Here is a 24487-nt window from a genome sequence, read left to right on the forward strand (position 1 = left end):
CTTTTTCCATTTACTGAACAATATACCTAATTTAAATTATTTCTCACTCTTAAGGTTTATTTGTATGTTCCTACAACTTAGACCTCACTTCCCTATTAAATTAAACTATTTGAATCATTCGTGATTTCTAACAGAGAACTTTCCACCGTATGTTTCTATAGGCATTGACCTACTTATCATACTCGCTTATTAAAATATACATGAAAATGTTAATTTTGTTATCAACCTTGTGTCTACAGTTTGGTAGAAATGCAATGTATTAAGGAAAATATAACATATTAAAATTGGTTTTACTACTCGTATATTCCCCAGTTTTTTATGTACCAGAGTAAAGCAAAAAGTGTAACGTATGTACTGTTTAAATTGAAGTCCAATTCAACCAGAGAATAGGTAACTATTTTTGTGGATCAAAGAGAAACATTTATGAGCTAAATAATTCTAAAATAAATAAGTTTTATACTTTCCCATAATACCGTTAAAATAATTAGTTTATCTTATTCTAGCATGAAATCCAAACATTATAAACTCTTAATACGCAGTGAAAATAAACTATTTTTTACTTGAAGTTTGACTTATCATTTAATAAACAATGTTTTTGTGATCATTTAAACACATTTTTGAATAAATATTTAAAATTTAAATTTACAGAACAAATATGAAGTAACCAATAAAGAAAATAGGAGGGTAAATTATTAATTACTTTTTATTAAAACAGTCCAAACTAATTATACTGTAGTATAGCAGTTTGATATTTTTATGGAAATTATAACCATCGTAAACAGAATTACTCTCTGATACTTCTTGTACATAATTGTGTGTGTGCGTGTGTGTGTGTGCATATATTATGTAAACAATAATTAAGAAACTTTATACATTTCATATATTATATTTTATACAAAACTCAATGACAATTTCTTTTAGAAATTCTTAAAATATTTTCCCCTCTACGTATATTTTAGGATTCCATATAATTTGAATTCGTGTTTTAAAATTTACCTTAATTAATAAGAACTTTACTAAATTACACATATTTATTAATATTTAGAAGATGAACGTAAACCAGTTTATGGAAAGAGAGCACATAAGTCGAGAACTAATACTCTGACTAACGCAGACTTCACAATGACAGAGTGCCAAAGGTACGGTATTAACAAAAGCTGACTTGTAACAAAGTATCTTTATAACAAGGTGTTTTTTGAGACAAAGTCTCTTAGAAAAAAGTTTTCTTTTAGAAGAACATCATGATTCTGAGGTGTCAGCTTATGTTAAAACAGGATGGCATGACAAACATGGTGTCATTAAGTTGCAGGGTTTGCTAACTTCAATGAAGTCACTTTTCCTTTTGTTCTAAAACAGAAGGCCTACTTTATAATTTTTAAAAGTTGGATCAATTGTTGTAGAAATCCTGTTGTTATTGCGACCCTCTAAAACTGTTTGATAACAGCTATTTTAGAAGTATTAGCAATATTTGAAAACGTGCAGACTTTTAATAAATAGTAAATATATTGGAACATTTAAAAAAGTGAAAACTTTAATGTTTGCGCTATCTTCAAACCTTTTTTCAAACATCCAAAAATTGGAATATTAGCATCTGTAATATATGTATATCTATATATACTAATGATTTACCTCTACTGGGTTTAGGTTATTATATCAAAGTTTCCAACATAAATTAATGTTTCACTCGTTTTTTTTTTTCAAATAGTTCTACCACTCATATACCCATCTAAACACATTTATAAAGAACTTTTGTTTAGGATTTTCCATTTATATAGACAATCAATGAATAAAAACGGACTGGAAACTAGTTTCGACACTCGTATTGTGATATTGAGTTTTTATTATATAAACAATTTTAGATATTTATATTTTAAATTGCAAAATATGACTGTCATGAAAGAAGTAACTTTGAAATAATAAATATACAACCAGTTGTTTTAAAATACAGTTTGCACTATACATATAATTTGCATAGAAATACTAAATTTAACTAAAAATTCACTGCTATCACACAATTTTGTCAAAGTTTGGACTGCTAAACAATAATATAAATTTAATAAAACACTCACAATTCCTATTTAATTAATCTAGTAAAATAAAAAATGAATATTAAATCGAAAATATCATTTGCAAATACCGTGCAATAAGGAATATATATCTAAAATCCGACATTCTCATAGTTTTATGAAAACATTAATTTTAATAAATATTCCATTTTTAATTTTTTTAAGCTATAGATTTTAGACGATAATGAGTGTGTTTTAAAATGTTTAAAGATAATCTAATAAGCTGCCACTGACATAGTTAGAATCAGATACTAGCAAATATATAGTCAGTAAACACTGTATTCAGGAACCGTAAAATATTTCTGACAAGTTTTACTACCCTACTATTAAATTATAACAGACACGTGTTTTTGAAATGTACGTTAAAATAAAAAAGTAATATAGAATGAAATATTTGTTATAATACCTATAGTACTGTAAGCTAAATTTATTCAAAAAAATATTGTATTAGCATGCATTTTAGAAACAAATTAGTTTAAATATAATTTAAGTATCACAGGTCTCTACAATATAGTTATAGAGCACTGTTTGCTATTGGGATGTTTATGGTAACATCCGTTTACATTGGACACACTTGATCAATGTAGAAATCATAATTATTTTTATGGTTATGTATCTAAAATATATTATTTACTGAAACAAATATCTTCATATAATATTTTTATATCACACAGTAAAATTTAATCGTGACTAAAACTGACGTTAAAAACAGTTGTAGCATAATCTTGACCCTCGCATTACTGTCTTGAGTTTAACAGCTGCGAACATTTTAACTGTCATAAAACTTTTACAACTCAAATAATGAGGCCGCGCTCAACTCATAAGAAAGATTTATACTTTGGTTTATCACTTGTAACAGGATGGTCTGATCGTAAAGTCCTTGAAGACGTGCACATTCGAGAGGTTTTGAAATCTTGTGATTATACACTGCAAGATGATTTTTCCGATATATAAAATGTATCGTAGTAACGTAATACTTTTTTATAACAATAGCTATATCATTCAATAATAACTATGTTCATTTTACAGTCCATTATTCTAATTTATGAAGTATTATTTTTTTATGATATTTAGTACATAACATTTTTGAATGCTTAGCTCTATTTGTCATAAATTTGTTTCGTTCATTGATATATATATATATATATATATATATATATATATATATTTATTTATTTATTTGTGTGTGTATGTTTGTATATATGTATATATATATATATATATATATATGTATATATATATATGTATATACGTTAAACATTATAAATGGCAATAGCCTTATTTAATTTCAATAAACATTGAATCGCAAAAAGTACTTGCTCCCGCCGGGAGTCGAACCCGGATCTCTCACTTGCCGGGTGAATGTGCTACCATTACACCACAGAGCGCTTACTTTTTCCCGATTCAATTATTTTGTACTTGGCCGTATCTGTCACATATGCGTTTAAATAAGCAAACTAACATATGATCGGAAGACCAAATAACTGTCAAATTGACTTTTATTTACGTTAAACATTATAAATGGCAATAGCCTTATTTAATTTCAATAAACATTGAATCGCAAAAAGTACTTGCTTACCGCCGGGAGTCGAACCCGGATCTCTCACTTGCCGGGTGAATGTGCTACCATTACACCACAGAGCGCTTACTTTTTCCGATTCAATTATTTTGTACTTGGCCGTAATCTGTCACATATGCGTTTAAATAAGCAAACTAACATATGATCGGAAGACCAAATAACTGTCAAATGACTTTTATTTACGTTAAACATTATAAATGGCAATAGCCTTATTTAATTTCAATAAACATTGAATCGCAAAAAGTACTTGCTCCGCCGGGAGTCGAACCCGGATCTCTCACTTGCCGGGTGAATGTGCTACCATTACACCACAGAGCGCTTACTTTTTTCCGATTCAATTATTTTGTACTTGGCCGTATCTGTCACATATGCGTTTAAATAAGCAAACTAACATATGATCGGAAGACCAAATAACTGTCAAATGACTTTTATTTACGTTAAACATTATAAATGGCAATAGCCTTATTTAATTTCAATAAACATTGAATCGCAAAAAGTACTTGCTCCGCCGGGAGTCGAACCCGATCTCTCACTTGCCGGGTGAATGTGCTACCATTACACCACAGAGCGCTTACTTTTTCCGATTCAATTATTTTGTACTTGGGCCGTATCTGTCACATATGCGTTTAAATAAGCAAACTAACATATGATCGGAAGACCAAATAACTGTCAAATGACTTTTATTTACGTTAAACATTATAAATGGCAATTGCCGTTATTTAATTTCAATAAACATTGAATCGCAAAAAGTAACTTGCTCCGCCGGAGTCGAACCCGGATCTCTCACTTGCCGGGTGAATGTGCTACCATTACACCACAGAGCGCTTACTTTTTCCGATTCAATTATTTTGTACTTGGCCGTATCTGTCACATATGCGTTTAAATAAGCAAACTAACATATGATCGGAAGACCAAATAACTGTCAAATGACTTTTATTTACGTTAAACATTATAAATGGCAATAGCCGTTTATTTAATTTCAATAAACATTGAATCGCAAAAAGTACTTGCTCCGCCGGGAGTCGAACCCGGATCTCTCACTTGCCGGGTGAATGTGCTACCATTACACCACAGAGCGCTTACTTTTTCCGATTCAATTATTTTGTACTTGGCCGTATCTGTCACATATGCGTTTAAATAAGCAAACTAACATAATGATCGGAAGACCAAATAACTGTCAAAATGACTTTTATTTACGTTAAACATTATAAATGGCAATAGCCTTATTTAATTTCAATAAACATTGAATCGCAAAAAGTACTTGCTCCGCCGGGAGTCGAACCCGGATCTCTCACTTGCCGGGTGAATGTGCTACCATTACACCACAGAGCGCTTACTTTTTCCGATTCAATTATTTTGTACTTGGCCGTATCTGTCACATATGCGTTTAAATAAGCAAACTAACATATGATCGGAAGACCAAATAACTGTCAAATGACTTTTATTTACGTTAAACATTATAAATGGCAATAGCCTTATTTAATTTCAATAAACATTGAATCGCAAAAAGTACTTGCTCCGCCGGGAGTCCGAACCCGGATCTCTCACTTGCCGGGTGAATGTGCTACCATTACACCACAGAGCGCTTACTTTTTTCCGATTCAATTATTTTGTACTTGGCCGTATCTGTCACATATGCGTTTAAATAAGCAAACTAAACATATGATCGGAAGACCAAATACTGTCAAATGACTTTTATTTACGTTAAACATTATAAAATGGCAATAGCCTTATTTAATTTCAATAAACATTGAATCGCAAAAAGTACTTGCTCCGCCGGGAGTCGAACCCGGATCTCTCACTTGCCGGGTGAATGTGCTACCATTACACCACAGAGCGCTTACTTTTTCCGATTCAATTATTTTTGTACTTGGCCGTATCTGTCACATATGCGTTTAAATAAGCAAACTAACATATGATCGGAAGACCAAATAACTGTCAAATGACTTTTATTTACGTTAAACATTATAAATGGCAATAGCCTTATTTAATTTCAATAAACATTGAATCGCAAAAAGTACTTGCTCCGCCGGGAGTCGAACCCGGATCTCTCACTTGCCGGGTGAATGTGCTACCATTACACCACAGAGCGCTTACTTTTTCCGATTCAATTATTTTGTACTTGGCCGTATCTGTCACATATGCGTTTAAATAAGCAAACCTAACATATGATCGGAAGACCAAATAACTGTCAAATGACTTTTATTTACGTTAAACATTATAAATGGCAATAGCCTTATTTAATTTCAATAAACATTGAATCGCAAAAAGTACTTGCTCCGCCGGGAGTCGAACCCGGATCTCTCACTTGCCGGGTGAATGTGCTACCATTACACCACAGAGCGCTTACTTTTTCCGATTCAATTATTTTGTACTTGGCCGTATCTGTCACATATGCGTTTAAATAAGCAAACTAACATATGATCGGAAGACCAAATAACTGTCGAATGACTTTTATTTACGTTAAACATTATAAATGGCAATAGCCTTATTTAATTTCAATAAACATTGAATCGCAAAAAGTACTTGCTCCGCCGGGAGTCGAACCCGGATCTCTCACTTGCCGGGTGAATGTGCTACCAATTACACCACAGAGCGCTTACTTTTTCCGATTCAATTATTTTGTACTTGGCCGTATCTGTCACATATGCGTTTAAATAAGCAAACTAACATATGATCGGAAGACCAAATAACTGTCAAATGACTTTTATTTACGTTAAACATTATAAATGGCAATAGCCTTATTTAATTTCAATAAACATTGAATCGCAAAAGTACTTGCTCCGCCGGGAGTCGAACCCGGATCTCTCACTTGCCGGGTGAATGTGCTTACCATTACACCACAGAGCGCTTACTTTTTTCCGATTCAATTATTTTGTACTTGGCCGTATCTGTCACATATGCGTTTAAATAAGCAAACTAACATATGATCGGAAGACCAAATAAACTGTCGAATGACTTTTTATTTACGTTAAACATTATAAATGGCAATAGCCTATTTAATTTCAATAAACATTGAATCGCAAAAAGTACTTGCTCCGCCGGGAGTCGAACCCGGATCTCTCACTTGCCGGGTGAATGTGCTACCATTACACCACAGAGCGCTTACTTTTTCCGATTCAATTATTTTGTACTTGGCCGTATCTGTCACATATGCGTTTAAATAAGCAAACTAACATATGATCGGAAGACCAAATAACTGTCAAATGACTTTTATTTACGTTAAAACATTATAAATGGCAATAGCGTTATTTAATTTCAATAAACATTGAATCGCAAAAAGTACTTGCTCCGCCGCCGGGAGTCGAACCCGGATCTCTCACTTGCCGGTGAATGTGCTACCATTACACCACAGAGCGCTTACTTTTTTCCGATTCAATTATTTTGTACTTGGCCGTATCTGTCACATATGCGTTTAAATAAGCAAACTAACATATGATCGGAAGACCAAATAACTGTCAAATGACTTTATTTACTTTAAACATTATAAATGGCAATAGCCTTATTTTAATTTCAATAAACATTGAATCGCAAAAAGTACTTGCTCCGCCGGGAGTCGAACCCGGATCTCTCACTTGCCGGGTGAATGTGCTACCATTACACCACAGAGCGCTTACTTTTTCCGATTCAATTATTTTGTACTTGGCCGTATCTGTCACATATGCGTTTAAATAAGCAAACTAACATATGATCGGAAGACCAAATAACTGTCAAATGACTTTTATTTACGTTAAACATTATAAATGGCAATAGCCTTATTTAATTTCAATAAACATTGAATCGCAAAAAGTACTTGCTCCGCCGGGAGTCGAACCCGGATCTCTCACTTGCCGGGTGAATGCTACCATTACACCACAGAGCGCTTACTTTTTCCGATTCAATTTATTTTGTACTTGGCCGTATCTGTCACATATGCGTTTAAATAAGCAAAACTAACATATGATCGGAAGACCAAATAACTGTCAAATGACTTTTATTTACGTTAAACATTATAAATGGCAATAGCCTTATTTAATTTCAATAAACATTGAATCGCAAAAAGTACTTGCTCCGCCGGGAGTCGAACCCGGATCTCTCACTTGCCGGGTGAATGTGCTACCATTACACCACAGAGCGCTTTACTTTTTCCGATTCAATTATTTTGTACTTGGCCGTATCTGTCACATATGCGTTTTAAATAAGCAAACTAACATATGATCGGAAGACCAAATTAACTGTCAAATGACTTTTATTTACGTTAAACATTATAAATGGCAATAGCCTTATTTAATTTCAATAAACATTGAATCGCAAAAAGTACTTGCTCCGCCGGGAGTCGAACCCGGATCTCTCACTTGCCGGGTGAATGTGCTACCATTATTTTAATGTATATAAATGTAATATATATATATATTGTATATATTTATTTATTTATTTATTTGTGTGTGTATGTTTGTATATAATCACTATTGAACGAATTTAAACATAGCTCTGATTTGACCTAAGTTCAAATGACTGAAAAAAAAAATATTTTTATATAAATTACTAGATGCTTGGGCTCTATCACAGATACGATCATTATATCAATACCTTGAACCATAGAAAACGATTTTCCCTTCATTTGCACAACATTTGAGGTAGAACTCTAAAACTAATTTTCTCCCTAGACTGCAGTTTTCTCAACTCACCTTGTTTTATATAAGTCCTTATTTTTATTAAGGACATGGTATACTTGGTCCTCAAAATTTTTTCGTATTACAATTTTTTGGAGTTTTCTTATAGTCGAGCGTCCTTAGCTATTTCTAGAATTTGTGAGTTGAATATGAGCTTAGCAGAAGAAGGTCAATATCTTTTTAATAACTTTTAAATAAAGTAAAACTAAAGCCTTCAGTTCCTATTAAATAAATGTTTAAACTAACATTTTAAATTCATCTATTGTTATATATTTCTCTTGATACTTTTTTGTGAATAAAATAATTATGATTTATTGCTGTTCTTTGATACGTTTATAATTAAAGGATTTTTGCTTATTTTAGTAGTCCCATTGGACGTGCGGCTTGTGGGGGAGAATCTGCCGCTAAGCGCCGGGTCACTGTACGAAGTGGCTTGTAAAAGTGTAGGCTCCAAACCTACACCCAGCATAACTTGGTATCGAGCCGGCAAACTACTCCAAGCTCCTACAAGACTTGTTGTGAGTACTCCTATAACCTTATGTGGTTTCTAATCTGATAACCAATCTAACTGACATACTTAAATCTAATGGCCAGATAGGCAGGTTCCTTGCGGTCACCCATTCAAGGAGCAGCCATGCTCGACGTTGCTTGATCTTGCAATAACTTCTGTCGGCTAAACTCCGCCACTGGCCAGTCTGGGTTTAACCTTACTGTATTGTGTCAACAGATATTATTTTATTTTGTATGTTTAAATGACTATAAACATTCATTATTGTTACGCCACAGACCAGTGAGGACAACAATATGACCACCAGCACAGTGACACTGACCGCTGCTAGAGAGCACAACGGCCAGCTCCTCACCTGTCGGGCAGCCAATCCTCACATACCGTCCAGCGGCTTGGAGGACAGTTGGATGCTCAACATACACTGTGAGCACAATGTAAACTCTACCAGATTTCTTAGACCATCTCTAAGTATAAAATAATTTGTGAGCTAGTTGTAGTTATAAGTTCTCTAAACGAATGTTATGCACGAAATGTGCCTCAAGAGGCATTTAATAGGATGTATTTAATAAAAATATTCTTAGATAGAATTTTCTAATTGCTAATCTTAAAATGTCGCTTTCTCATTTTCAAATTAAAATTCCAATACATATTTAGGTTTAATTTTTATTCCACTAACATATAACCAAACGAATATCTGCCACTCTTAACCCCTTGTACGGCACCTGATTATACAACGAGTAAATCCAATATAAATGTTGTTCCAAAGGGCTTGAAAAGGTTCAAGGAATAGTTATAGCTCACACGTCTTAGCTTTTTATAACTGCGTGTATTTTATTCATTAATAGTTTCCTTTCAGAACATGTTTATTAGTTGGATTTGGTATATTTTTGGAATTGAAAACAATAAGTATTAAAATACTTTAGAATTATTTAGAAAATATTAATCACCCCTACATATATCACAAAACATTTAAATATTAATTTGTTATAAATTTATAATGTTTATTTGAATAGTGAGTAACATATTAGGATTCCCACTATATTTGGTTTTAAATTTTATATAAGGAAATACATTTTCATGTAGTGGTGCAATGTGGAAATTGTTTCATTTGAAAATATTAAAATTGTTTTGTGTCCCGCAAAAATGTGGGAATTGGGTGTCTAACAAACCATTTAAATTTAAATCATCTTTAGTTATTTACGAAATTACGAGTTTACGAACAAAATTTCCCTAGAAATACTGCATTTTTGTGTACACAAAATGAGATCAAAATTACCAAATGAAATTCCTTCCCTCATTGCTCCGATACCCAAAGTATATCTCCTTATATAAACTTTAGAACAAAATAAAGGGGGGAAGGGGTCCTGATTTTCTGTCCACGCTGTATACCAATAAATATAACAAATTAATTATTATAATTATATTGATTTCTAAAGTGTTTGAATTTTTGTTTTATAATTATTGTGTTTTATCTTTTATTTTGTTAAACATTAATTTTATACTTCGGAACGGTCTTTAAAAATTTTACGTTAAAAGATATGGTATTAGAACTCACTTTACTCAGTCTATTAGTGTATACCAGACATTTACAATGCTCCCTGTTAAATGGAAAATAATATTGTTATCATAAATAACTTAAGAAGAAATCAGAATTAGGTATTGCTTACAAATTATCAAGTACCTCTCGTCCTCGCATTGAAGCAGTTAACGCGCTAACATCATATAGAAAATACGAACATCAAATCAATTATTACGTTCAAAACTAATATATTTCGTTAATTTTGAAAATATGTGAAGGAATGAGTATAAATAACTAATATCGTAACTTCTGATTAGTTGCGCTTAAAACCGTTAAGTAAATTTCTACAATTTCGTATAATCAGCTTTATTAGTTAAACTGTTTGATGTAAAATGTAGACCATAATCTTTCCAACCTATCGATAAAATAATGTCCAAATATTACTACTACCCAGACAATATCAATGCTCATATAACACAACATGTCTCAGCTTTGACACTTCCGCTTCTCTTTGTGACTCATTGCCAGTATCGATTAACCATCAAAACAAGTAGAGGTCAATACTCAATAATATTGTTCCGGTTGGAACAATAAACTGCTTACAAGTTGGGCACTAGGAGGATTGCATATGTCTCCAAATTAATTAATTCATCATGATGTTACCAGATCGCCCACTCGATATTTTTATCACTACACGTGGAATTTAACAAATATGTATAACCTTATACTTGCTCCATCCAGATCAAAATGAGTTGTAATTACACGCATGCAAATTCATTTGTAGTATAAACATGAAAGGTTTCACAATACCATATTATATTTGTTTACTTTTCATTATGGAAATGCTGGGTTTATTTTTTACAAATTTTAGTTAATTGAGTCACCAGAAGATGAAACCTTCCGTATCGAAATGCCTTTTCCAAAAATTAAAAGATATTAGAACATTCAATAAGTTTTTATTTATTAAACGCCCTACTAGTTTTAAATGTTTTCAATTCCTTAAGAATATTCAAAGATTGAAAATGTTTATTTTTTCATTCAAATCGTACACGAAATTGAAACACAGAAAGCATACTTAGTGCATTAAAATATTATTTGATATTAACTGAAGGGAAAGAAGATTAATCATTTTGTTGGCGCCTCTTACTTAGCCGACATAATAGGCTTCTTAGGCCATACGTAAAAGGAGGGAGGGGAGTCTTTCCCAATTGAATTTTTTTTGTTAACGAGGATATTCGTGTAAACAAACGAAATACCCGAAATGTGTAACGTAACTGATAAACAATTTTTTCATGAAATTTCCAATTACAAGGGATGCGGCAAATCTCGGCAGATTTTTTTTTCTCACCAATCGATTCTTCAATATTCGGTGGAATCAAGATTCAGCTTTTACAACTATATACTGTATCATATATTACTAGGCGGAATATGTCAGGATTAGAAATGCACTAACAATTACGCTTTATGGAACGAAATATGAATGGCTAGAACTTGACACGTTCCGTTGAAGTAATAATATCATATTACTATTAACATAAGGGTAGTACAAAATTACATATTTAATACACACACCATGCAATGTTTTAAAAAGAAACCAGTGTTGTGGGGTCATCTTTAATTGCCACATTTAAAGAAACAATACTGATATAGAAATTACGGCGAATATTGATGAAAGGAATCGTAACTCTAAATTAAATTGTTTAAATGATATTTTTAAGGCAGTTAACTTACAACCAACATTTTTTTCTAAGTATTTATACTATTTGAAATAAATAATAAATATGGTACATTAAAATGTACAAATCATTTCGAAATAAATTTATAAACAAAATGTACTACCAAGCAATAATATAATATTACATTTTACTATTGCAGTGATGCTTATAGCTATTCCTCAAAGTTAAGCATTACATTTGGAAACATGGATATATCTCTGATTCGGTCAAAAACAGACGTAGTTTATAGAAATCTCAATACCTAATTTGCTTAGTACTTCTACTTATTTAGAAGTATAGGTACTTTTGTTTAAACTTAGTACAATAAAAGTACAAGTAATACAATTTCAATTTCTATAGCACTGTTAGATTTACTAATCCTCTGATAACTTTAGTTACTTCAATAGAACCAAAGATTCATGTATAATATACAGTTTAGTTTTTAATTAAACAATATAGAAATACCTAATAAGTTCACCATCCAATTATTGTACATATATAAAGAACATATTTATATTGCAAATATTATTTAAAAACAATACAATCACTTTTTCCATTTATTGTTAAATAGTTAGCCGAATAAAGATAATTTAACAACAGAAAATTAATTTAGTGCTCAAACACCTGACTGTGGAATTTTGTAATTTTTGTATAAAATGAAACGTGCGCAATATAAATCAATTGATTAATGTACTTGATTAATTAAATTATTTGGCTGTAAACTACACCAGTTATTGACACTCTATAAATAACTAAGTAAATTTAAAAAGTATACTTTTAAATTGTAATGAAATGCATAATAGAATAATAGTGTTAATTATAACGCTATACATGAAATTAAATTAAGTCGGTGTTGACATAGCTATTTTAAAAGTATGTTCCACCCAATTCAGTCTAACAATAGTAGAAAATAAAAGAATAATACACTTAAATGTACGGTATATTTTTATAATAGCGACTATAAACAATTAGTACCAAATGTAAACAGTTAAACAAATGTTACAAAAATAACTATAACTAGTATCAAACAAGCTCCAAGTAAAATCGGAGAAGATCCCATTTGTAAGAGAAATATTTACCAAACTATGTGCCTACAATTTGAACCTGTTAGTGGAGACTATAACATGTCTGCCGTATAGACAGGCCTGTTGCTGCGGTCGAAGTGGGCAGCAGTCTGAACGCCACGAATATCCGAGAAGGAATGGACGTTTACTTGGAGTGTAATGTGGACTCGAACCCCAGACCTGCCAGGGTGTTATGGACCCACAATGTGAGTATTTTAAGCGACAATTTTATATAAAAAGTTTTACTTTTGTAGTTTTAATTTATTTAAAGTGTACATTCAGAATCTGAATTAGTAAGGAAACAGGATTATTCCGGACATTTGCTACCGTTCAGTGATACAAATGATTAATGCTACTTAGAGATTGAATAAGAATTTTATATGTACCAAATATGATTCACTATCACAAATATTTATTCTCGAGTATGGTTTTAGGAATGTCTTTATTAAGTATACTATTGCTATAATTAATATAAATAAAAAGTGTAATACAATAAAAACATTATTAATATAAGCTAAATTTAATATAATGCATAAAATACTCATATCACGCACTAATACATGGAAGTACTCGTTCTTGACCGTAATAGTAAAACTATAATAGAAACTATATATCATTCCAGGAATAAAGGACCTCTGTAGCGGCTTGACCTCGTTAAGGTAGCGTCTATCTTCCAGCTAAAAAGTCAGTATACTCTGAACAAAACAGTGCTTAAAAACTTTTCTTGGAACTTGAATTGTTAGTCAAGTGTGTATTCTATTTGCAAAACCAAAGACACACCGCGTCGCTGTCAAGAGAACCTATTCTTAATTACACTGTAGTATTCGTACATAAGTGTCATAATATAAAAAACTTCAATAAATAGTTAATAGTGAGAATTGCCATTAAAGTACATAATTTATTAGCAGATGTAGGGTGTATTGTTAGGTAATGTGTTCCAAAACCAACCTTTACTATATATTCCTTATCACAAATTTTATTTAATTAGTACACCCTGAAACATGTTCTTTCATGTTGTACATTGGTGTAAGAATTTAAATAAGTATTGACTTTCTCATAATGTTAAAATAAAAAAGAGCATTTAAATGAATGAAATATATTGCACACGTAGCAATAAAATATTTCCAAGATTGTTATTGGTCTAAACTCCATATAACCCACCAATTTTATGGAATTCAATGATATAAGATATTATTATAGTTAGTTTGGTTTCATCCACCTAGTGCAGCGGCTTATATTTAATAAGGTAGTTTCTTGTTTTGTACGTCCCTAACAGGGGTTATTTCTTTAACTGCGCGTTATTGAAGCAGTGTCTAATTCAAAGGTATCTAGTTAAGGGGATGGCTAAATGCAATGTTGCCTCCAAGGTCATGTCGGAACCCAAGTAGAGCCAAGTAGGCTCTAGGAACATACTTTTTTATCTTTAAATATGAACTATTATAATCATGAACAGTAATATATAAGGTGTATAATGAAAAATAGAAGAACGAGTTGAGTTCATCAGTCCAATACATTTTTACAGTTAGAATATGACTGTAAGAGAAACGAGGTTGTTTTACATCTCCTGTGTCTGTAAACGATAAACGTTTACATTTTATATAAAGCATCTACAAACCACATATCATACATTAACCATCATGTAAGTTTGTGATTGCACGTTTATACGATGCCTATAGAACTTTCTTAATAAAACAGCTGATTGACATTGAAGACTCTTGGACAAACTGAAGATTTTCGTTAAATAGTACAAAATGTTAAAAAAACAATACTTTTACAATACGGCTTATTTTCTGGATGAGGCCTTTCGAAACCAAGGGTTTCATTATCAGGCGACTTCACAAATAAATGAGTTTTATATTGGTAAATGAAATTATAGTTGAAAATGGAGGCAATATGTAATAAATTCGGAGGCCAATGCATATAACAATAGTGAAACAGGTATAATTATAAAAATATATTATATATATATATATATATATACAAAAATTATGTTACTGTTTTATACTTTTCCCTAAAAACTACTTAGTTCATAACAAGAATCTTGTAATTATTTTAGGAATGGGAACAAAAGAGTTTACACTTTCTATAAGCTGCATTCAGAATGGAACAGTGTGATAAATGCCTTGATTGTAATAAAATGCTACTTAGTTAATACTAAGACTCTTAAACTAAGTAGAAATTTACAGCGTCAATAAACCTTGTTAACAACTCATTCAAGTTTTATAGGCAAAGTTTATTGTTAAAGTACTGATAATAAAGTAACTACTCAAATGAAACCTTGACATTGTCGTAAATGAAAACTTAGAGTGCTAATATGAGAAATATTCTGAAGACTATTGGCTGAGCGTTAGCGAAGCTTATAATTTGAGAGGCTGGAAAACATTTCATTCCTGTCTGTGTTTCTGTATGTCTATCTGTCTGTCCAACCGCACGATATCTCGAAAATGAACCAACTTATATAATTAAAAGTTAGCATAATGCTTCCTTTTTTATGTGACCAAACTGAGTTCAATGACCAACACTATTCAATGATATTTTGCTGAGATTCTACGAATAAATTTGAAATAAACTGAAGAAACATCATATGAAGGAAATCGTATGAGGTTTCAACGTGCGACATTTTTGTTCATAGGCGTAAAAGAAAACATAATGGAGTAGGAAGTCAATGTTGTTGAAATTTTTTTATTTCATTCACTTTATAGTGTGTAGAAAAAAATTAATTCCATAAACGAGGTTCATTACAAGCGATAAGTTAGTACAATATACTTTGGATACATTTTAAAACTTGGTGGTTTTTTAAAACCCAGAAGGGCAACCAAAAAGATTAAAATCCTATTCTAGTGCTTTTTCATTGATTGTTCTAAATTTTTGTCAATGAGTTGTATAATTCAATTTATTCTGTAGAAACCAAACCGTTAAATAGTTATAAGTTGAACATTTTTCAGTATTTAAACATATTTGTAATTTTGCTGTTCAAACCCAAGATTAAGAAAAAAAACTATTTTGTAGGTCAATTTGACAATTATTTAAATAATGTTGGATATCAAGTCTATCCGTACGCTGGTTTATTATTATATAATTAATGTAAGGATAAATGAAAGTCAAAGCCACTTAGTTATATGTTATGTATTAAAAACAGCCAAAATCCTACAAAGGTAAAAAATTTTATATTTTCGACTAAAACTAAATGACAAAATATAACAATGGTGTGTAATTTGAAAGTAAAATTATAAAACAAAGTTTAATACCTGAATACATTGTAGGGATAAAAGACTTACTTAACGTTTGCTTTAAAAGTGTCAGAGATACATGTAAACCTACCTGGAGTATTAAATCCTGTAACGTTACTCAACTCTTCTGGAAATATACAGTTAAAAAATAGAAAATTATTGTTTAAGGAAATTTACGTGTGTTTTAAAATGCAGTTTATAGCGTTAATTTATTGGCCTTGTTATAATTATTTTACTCACAGACAGAATAAACTAATTGGGTTACAAACTAGTTCGTAACAAACGCTTTCTTTGTACGATATTAGAACGGTTGGTATTGGCTGAAGTAATTTTGTACTGTGTGTTTTCAAATAGAACTTTTCAACATCTGTTTAGCAACATCTTTAATATAATCCCAATTCTAATTCTTCATTCAGGCAGAAATGATTATTAAGGGAAGTATTCTATGTACAATAAATACAAATATTAATGATATACGTATGGTGTACAGGGTGTTCCAGTCAACAACAACGTCAGCGCCGGTCTTCTCACCACCAACCAGACCCTAGTTCTTCAGTCAGTCAGGAGAGAGAGCTCAGGATCCTACTCTTGTACAGTAACAAATTCGGAGGGTGAAGCTTCAAGTGATCATTACGTTCTTAACATTAAATGTGCGTAATATAAAATATATATATATATATATATATATATATATATATATATATATATATATATATATATATTGTTTAATTTGAATTATGAAACGTTATTGCGTTTTGTTCTTATCATAATATTCGAATGTAAACAAAATAATTTTTCAATTTGAATTCGACTTTATTTCGTGAAATGAATGGTAAAAAGCACTCTAAATGTTAAGTCAGACCAAAAGCTATACCTGTTCCAAATTTCAGCACAATCCGTATAGCAGTTTCAGCGTGATTCGAGGACAAACCTCCAAACATCCAAATATCCAAACATTCAAACTTTCGCATTTATAATATTAGTGGGATATATATATATATATATATCCCACTAATATTATAAATGCGAAAGTCATATATATATATATATATATATATATATATATGAACTAAGAAATTTTTACAATTACTTGCTTAACATGTTATGATATAACTGTCATATATCACTAATATCGGTGAATGAATAATAATTTTATAATTTTTATATGATAAGGCTTACAAGTCAAACAAATCACATCTTATCTACTCCTTACAATATTCAAATTAACGTTTTCCATTGCAAATTTGAAATGGTTATTTTTGAAGATGAACAGATAAAAGCTAACAGATAAAACCTGAAGCTCCAAAGAATCAATTGGGATTCCTGGTCTCCAAGTCTCTTCAGTAATGCATTATGTAAAGCCTTAGTAACGCATCTGTAGATTCACATCAGAGATTCACTTTGGGACACATCCATTATCCTCCTCTATCCGTCAGGGACCTTGAATTTCATAGAATTGGCAATAATGCTTCAACTTAGTTAAAAGTATCTATTTATAATTTTTTATTATATTAAAATGTGTTATAATATATTAAAATATATATTATATTTAAAATATAATATGAATCAAATAAATTATAATTAGTTTAATTACATATATATAAAATTATAAATTAATTAATTCTATTTTATTAATCAATCTGTATTATTTTCTTAAAATTAATTATATCAAAAACAATAATAGCAAATAAGTATTTACAATAGTTCATAATGTACGTATGTACCGTATGGGCATATTATAATGCCAATGCTTGCAATTTTTTACTTCAATTTAAACAAAATGATTTTTTTTCGTGCGTATGTGAGTTATGTTTCAACGACATTTACATCTGAGATTACAATATTCACATCAGATTGTTACAATTGATGTAATTAATTGAAACATAAAGAAGATTTTTGTTATCAGGGAAAATATACCTACCAATCATATTTTAAAAATGAATAACTTTTTAAACGGTAAACAAGTAAATACAAAACCATTTTAAAGAGATTATTATTTCCAAAATTAGATAATTACTGTCTTAAATTGTTTATTTGTCTATTCTGCGATCAGGCCAGGAAAACTATCGCCATTGCATTGTTACACCATTTATATAGTAGTACCTAATTTAGTTTAATAAGTCTGTACTTGATACCAGATGAACCGAAGGTGTAAGGAGTCACAGCAGCGCGTGTACGGTGCGGCTCGGTTCGAGGAACTGCTTGTCACGTGTCAGGTGGACGCAAACCCTCCGGCCACCGAATTTCGATGGATGTTCAACAACTCCGTAATCCAAGAGAAGAGGCTAGAGAGTACCCACACAGGAGACCGCAGTGAGGCCAAGTACACGGCGTTCACCGAGACCGACTTCGGCACCGTTTTGTGTTGGGCCGGTAACGAGATCGGTTTTCAAATGGTGCCTTGCGTTTTTCACGTAGTGCCTGCAGGTTGGTTCTAAAGTTTGGCTTCAACCTAACCTGTACAAAAAGGTCGCATTGTGTTTATAACCTTCATTTAAACATATAATAGTAAATAATCTTAAATTAATGGAATAATCTAAAATTTAATTTTTCATTAAATCTGTTATTATAATTAAATTAATGTTGGTAAATATAAATATCAAATCATTTAAATCCAGGTAAAATAAAGAATAAGCCAAGGGACAATAATTTATATTTTATGATTAAAATATACCTGTATTGTTGAGTATTATGTTCCCTGTGACCCTTATTAGGACTGTTACCTCAGTTTTGAAAATTTAATTTAGATGGAGTGAATGGATAACGTTAATAGTAGTATGTATATTCCCAATTTATGAGAAAGGGATACGTGGCCTCAATAAATAAACATTTTGTTGTCTATTTTATTTCATTCCATCTTGTGTATCTCTTCTGTGAACATGGGTTATAGCTATCAATTTATAGTACTATTAAACACTGACTAGGTATGGACACGTCACAACACGTATCGCGAAACAAGCTTCGCTTGGGTTACGTGAAAAATTTCAAAGATGTATGTCCTACTATATCATATGTTGAAATGCTATGAGACTGTACTAAGTTTGTTTACAAAACTTAATAATTCTATGTTCTCATTTCCATCATTGTTACCCATAAGCCCAATGTAAAATTGGTTTTTAAAGCTCAACCAAATCACATTGCATCATCATCAAAATCGATTTTGCTTAAAAATAAATGGAGCTTCAAGCAAAATATTAGTTGATATATCAGTTTCTTTTCGAGATATCGAGCAGACAGACAGAGTGGTAACTCTCATCTAATAGTAATAACACAAGTCATATGTATATATATTTATATATTAATCACATTACTATTTTTAAAGTTTTGATTTGAGAATAAACTAGACAATGTATTCTCTAGGTGTCCCTGACGCCCCCCACAACTGCAGTGTTACCAACCGCAGTCAGAGCTGGGTGCACGTCGTGTGCTACCCTGGTTTTGACGGTGGGCTGCCTCAGCAATTCACGGCAGAAGTGTTGCGTGCTGACGGTGGTACGGTCAGCAATACGACCAGCCGTTCACTACCACAGTTCACCCTGACCAGCCTAGAGCCAGGAGTGTCCTACAGTGTCGTGGTGTACTCTAGCAACGCCAAGGGCCGCAGTGGGCAGCGTGTCACTATAGAGATAACAACTCTTGGCCACACGCAGACGCACAGAAGGACAACTGGTCAGTATCATCCCTATTTCACATTTAAATTCTTTAATCCTTCCTATGGGTCAAGTACATGTACATGTAATTCTATACAATTTCAATAACGTCTTTCCTCAAAACATCTTGTCTTATTCCTTTACATATAAATAATAATTTAGAAGCTATATACAGGTTTCAATTTCCAACATTCTAATAGCATATTTTAATAAATATTTCATATTGGTAGGAATATCAGTAGTAATAAACAAATCCACCAATACTATATCAGCTTTAGGAGGAATTTAGGATTATAATAGTCAAAAACAAAATATACTAGACAATATTGTTACATTACAAGTGATTACACAAGGCCTCACAAACTAGGCGTTGCTTTATATTTTAGTTATGGTCTAACACAGTGTTCTATTAGGTAATTACTACTGTTTATAGTAGGAAATATTTTTACAAAATTATTCAAAAATATATTATTACATTTCAAAATGATAAATAATATAGGATGCAATGGAACAATAATTCATTACCTACAGACAGTTTTAAAGAAACGACCTTAAAGAAATAATTTTTTAGCGAACTCCTTTTTTAAGGATAGGATTCCTGATAGATATAATTTATTTCCGTTTACAATTAGTGAACCTGTAATCTGAAAAGATCAATCTTATGACGTAAATAATTAACGCACTACAATTTGATATACAATTATTCGCGTATACAATATTTTTTACAATGAAAACATATAAAATAGTTTACTAAATTTAAATGAATTAGGTTAAGACACGTGAATTTAATCATCAACCTTCATATTGCCTAGATCACCTTGATACTGAAAGCGTACGTTCTTACTTTCTGTAGATACATCTCTTCCAACCATGGATCCACTGCTACTAGTGACCTCTGGTATCGTGATTGGAGTCATGCTGATGGTGGGTATTGTGTTGGTGGCCATCGTCTGTGTGAAGCGGCGAAGTCTCCAGGGATCTCCCGATGTCAGTTCCGTGCATCTGGACAAGACTCACTCTCTACTCTCAATCACTGTTCCTGCAATCAACGTTGAGGACGATCGTAATCCAGACGTCGTTCCTCATAAGACTGGTAAGCCTTTAATAGAGAGGAAATGATTTTTAATGTTTCTGTGGTAAGCGGTAAAGTATAGAGGAGTCTTCTTGGGTCAGCCCGTTCACCTGGGCAAGACGTATTCCAGGCGTTGATGGTAAGTTTAGAATAGAGTGGAAATCATTGTAGTTGTTTCTGTGGCAAGCGGTAAAGTATAGAGGAGTCTTCTTGGGTCAGCCCGTTCACCTGGGCAAGACGTAGTCCAGGCGTTGATGGTAAGTCTAGAATAGAGTGGAAATCATTGTAGTTGTTTCTGTGGCAAGCGGTGAAGTTTTCAGGAATCCCTTACTATCAGTTTTGTGCACCTGGACAAGACTCACTTGCTGTCCTCAGTCACTTTTCCTGCAATCAACATTGAGGATTAATAATATTTTCTATTAAAATAATTTACAATCCTTCAAATTAGCATTGCTCTTGTTTTATAGTCATTGATTAGTAAAATAGTACATTTGCTCCGTAGGGAATAAATTGAACATTACTCTCTTTATAAATAAAATTAGTATTTTATAGAACATAATAAATCAATTGAAAAATAAATATAATAAAGAATCTTCACTACACCGCAATTATTCATCAAGGTAGACGTTTTTAGTTCTAACACATTACCTATGGCGAGCTTCTTTGGCGGTAAATATCAGCGCTATGCGATGAGCTGCTAAAGCTGCCTATTCTATACCCTGGCTCACTGACTCAGTGTGAGCCCCAGTGTCAGGCGGAGTGAATTGTGCTCCTTACTGCGTGTACTGCAGGTTTTACCGTTATCGGATCGTCATATTGGTTCATTTTCTTTGTTTAGTTTTTTTTTGATGTGTTTATCGTTCGTGACTATGTATACGTAACTATAGTTCAATGGGGGAGGATATTAAACTCACTGAACACCTGTTTTCTGACGAATAAGAAGCAAATTCAAAAAACCAGACAGTTATTATGATGACGTTTTTAGATAGTCTGTTGGAATAAATATATATAGGTGTGATGAGGCGGGAACTATAAGGTTGTTTTTGTGATAAATAAATATAAAATATAAATGAATAACAAATCAAATTCTTGAAAATGCATCCTAGGTTAGAAAATTGATTAAACTTAGACATATACATGAATTTTTCAGAAATCGTAGACTTAAAATATTGTTATAAACTTATAGCATTAGTAATTGTCGGTGTTGAGCTTGATTATAGAACAGAATATTCGTTTCACTTTATTTCACACGAAAGAGAAATATTTACTGACTTATCTTACTCAAACAAAGGGTTGTGCGATACTATGTGTTTTATAAATTATTAAGTAATTGAATGTTTAATTATAACATTTTCACGAACCTTTCCTCGCAATTGTGTCATTTTAGAACTATATTAGTTATTATGGTGTGCTAATGAAATATCACTCAGTATATTTAAATATATAAAAACCTGATTCGAGGAACTTTTAAGAGAAGAATGGCACTTCATGGTTTACTGAACCATTTAGCCCGTTCAAACTTGCTAACATGATATCAAGTAGAATATCTGGAAGCCTCGGCTTTCTAACGGTACAAACAAAGCCGGAGCTTTTACTGGAATTTCCGATCTATTGTGTTACTCGTAATATAATCAGTAAGTAACTGTTAATCTGTACTGGAACAGCTATAACACTGCAAGTAACGGCTACTTCTATTGTCGAGTGTACACTCCCACGTCATATAAACGCTATAGTGAGCAGTTATGCGTATGTTAAGAGCTTTCAACACCTTGTTCAAGCTATGTATACAAGTGTTGCGTTTATTACTACTCCACAGAATACTTCTTCGTAAAAGATTTCTTAAAGTGTAAGTATTTCGAAGTTTTACTTTCGATTCTTTTGCCATGACTATTTTATGAATGGGTATATAATATATGAGTTAGAGTATATTTTAATTGGTTTAAAGTAGATAGAATTTATTCTAATGACTCACAATTAGTTACATGTTTCAACAAAATATGTTGTTCATTATGATGAAGACTGTGGTCCAACCAAAACTCAAAGAAACTTTTTGTATTACTGTAATAAATATTACATCTACGATTATAAATTAAGTTAGTAAAATAATAGCCAGTATATCTGTATAAGGCTTCACTTAATTTATAAAATATTAAAACATGTTCTTAAACCTTATTACAGCTTCAATGACATCTATATGTTATATTTTCATAATAATGTACGGTTAAATATATATTTCCTGGGCGGATATAGTCTTCACTTCCCTCTCTACTTTAGAATGGCTGAATGTATTACAATGCCCATTGGTGGATTTCCATAACATTGATTGAAATTAGTTTTGCATGTTTCAAAATTATGCACTCTTATCCCAAAATGGGTGTGGGGATGACTCAGAAATAAGAAAGACTCATTAAGTAGCAGCTAAAATGAAAGCTAAAATCTGTCTGAAACAAAACCAATAATAGTTATTTAACTAAAATCCGTCTTATCGTATAAAACTTATGGCTAGCTAAATTTGAAGCAATGATAAGGTCTACTGAACAATGAAAAAACTGTTTTAGAAACTACTTGCCAACATAACACAACTTATTTTACCGTAAGGGGGCGTAGTGTTAAAGTAATGGAAACACTTATAAAACACTTATTTCATATAAATCCTACAATCCGTATTTTAAATAAACCAATTATTAAAATTAAGAGGTACTGTTTTCTAAAGAAACGCCTTCCTACATGAACACTTAGAACACTATATGTTTTTTCTGAATCTCAATCTGGGGTTACCACCTTGAAACAATTTAATGAAAGTAAGCGTCCATCATTATATAATATTTGCGAATCAAATTATGTTGTTAACGAACAATAAAATATTACAGCGAACCTGTACAATATACTAAAAATTTGAATTTTTAAAAGATGTCTAACTAACTTCCACGACATAAATTTTAGTTACAAATTCATATTTTTGGATCCATAATGTTTATCATTATATTCCATATCCAATTCATACATTCTAGTAATATTTAAGTTTCTATAAATATTACTGTTTTAGGCACTTGAGGAGAATTGATATTCAGCCTTCTATGCTGAAGGGAGGGACTTAAGCTAAAATTAAAACGTCCTAACGGTATCTAAATACGTTATTTTATATTCTGTTTTAGACAACATTTCTGTCGTGCAATTCATGAAAGTACCAGAATCTCATGCATGGGTATGCACCTAAACGTGATGTAACAACTCCAGGGTCAGAATAAAACGTGTCAACATCGATAATTTCTAATTATATTGCAAATGACTTACAAGTCAAGATCAAAGTCTTTATATTAATTATGAAGGAACGGCAAAGAAGTTGACGGCTTCCGGCCGTAAACATGCAAGTAAAGATATTATTTGACGCAGACGTTTTCTTGACACGAGGTAAAACACTTTACTGGAACG

The 24487-nt window shown here is 31.7% G+C and overlaps 1 protein-coding gene across 1 annotated transcript in view; it reads left to right on the forward strand.

Moving 5' to 3' along the window:
- The window catches only part of LOC124354076 (synaptogenesis protein syg-2-like), a 105859-nt gene that overhangs the window by 69142 nt on the left and 12230 nt on the right, over nucleotides 1-24487 (forward strand). The window contains exons 6-13 of the mRNA XM_046804270.1: nucleotides 8661-8815; nucleotides 9084-9228; nucleotides 13179-13309; nucleotides 16824-16983; nucleotides 17715-17764; nucleotides 18472-18760; nucleotides 19694-20002; nucleotides 20837-21076. Of these exons, the coding sequence (XP_046660226.1) occupies nucleotides 8661-8815; nucleotides 9084-9228; nucleotides 13179-13309; nucleotides 16824-16983; nucleotides 17715-17764; nucleotides 18472-18760; nucleotides 19694-20002; nucleotides 20837-21076 (1479 nt within the window). The remainder of the gene's footprint in view (nucleotides 1-8660; nucleotides 8816-9083; nucleotides 9229-13178; nucleotides 13310-16823; nucleotides 16984-17714; nucleotides 17765-18471; nucleotides 18761-19693; nucleotides 20003-20836; nucleotides 21077-24487) is intronic.

The sequence above is a fragment of the Homalodisca vitripennis genome, chromosome 1 (assembly GCF_021130785.1).
Source record: "Homalodisca vitripennis isolate AUS2020 chromosome 1, UT_GWSS_2.1, whole genome shotgun sequence".
NCBI lineage: Eukaryota > Metazoa > Arthropoda > Insecta > Hemiptera > Cicadellidae > Homalodisca > Homalodisca vitripennis.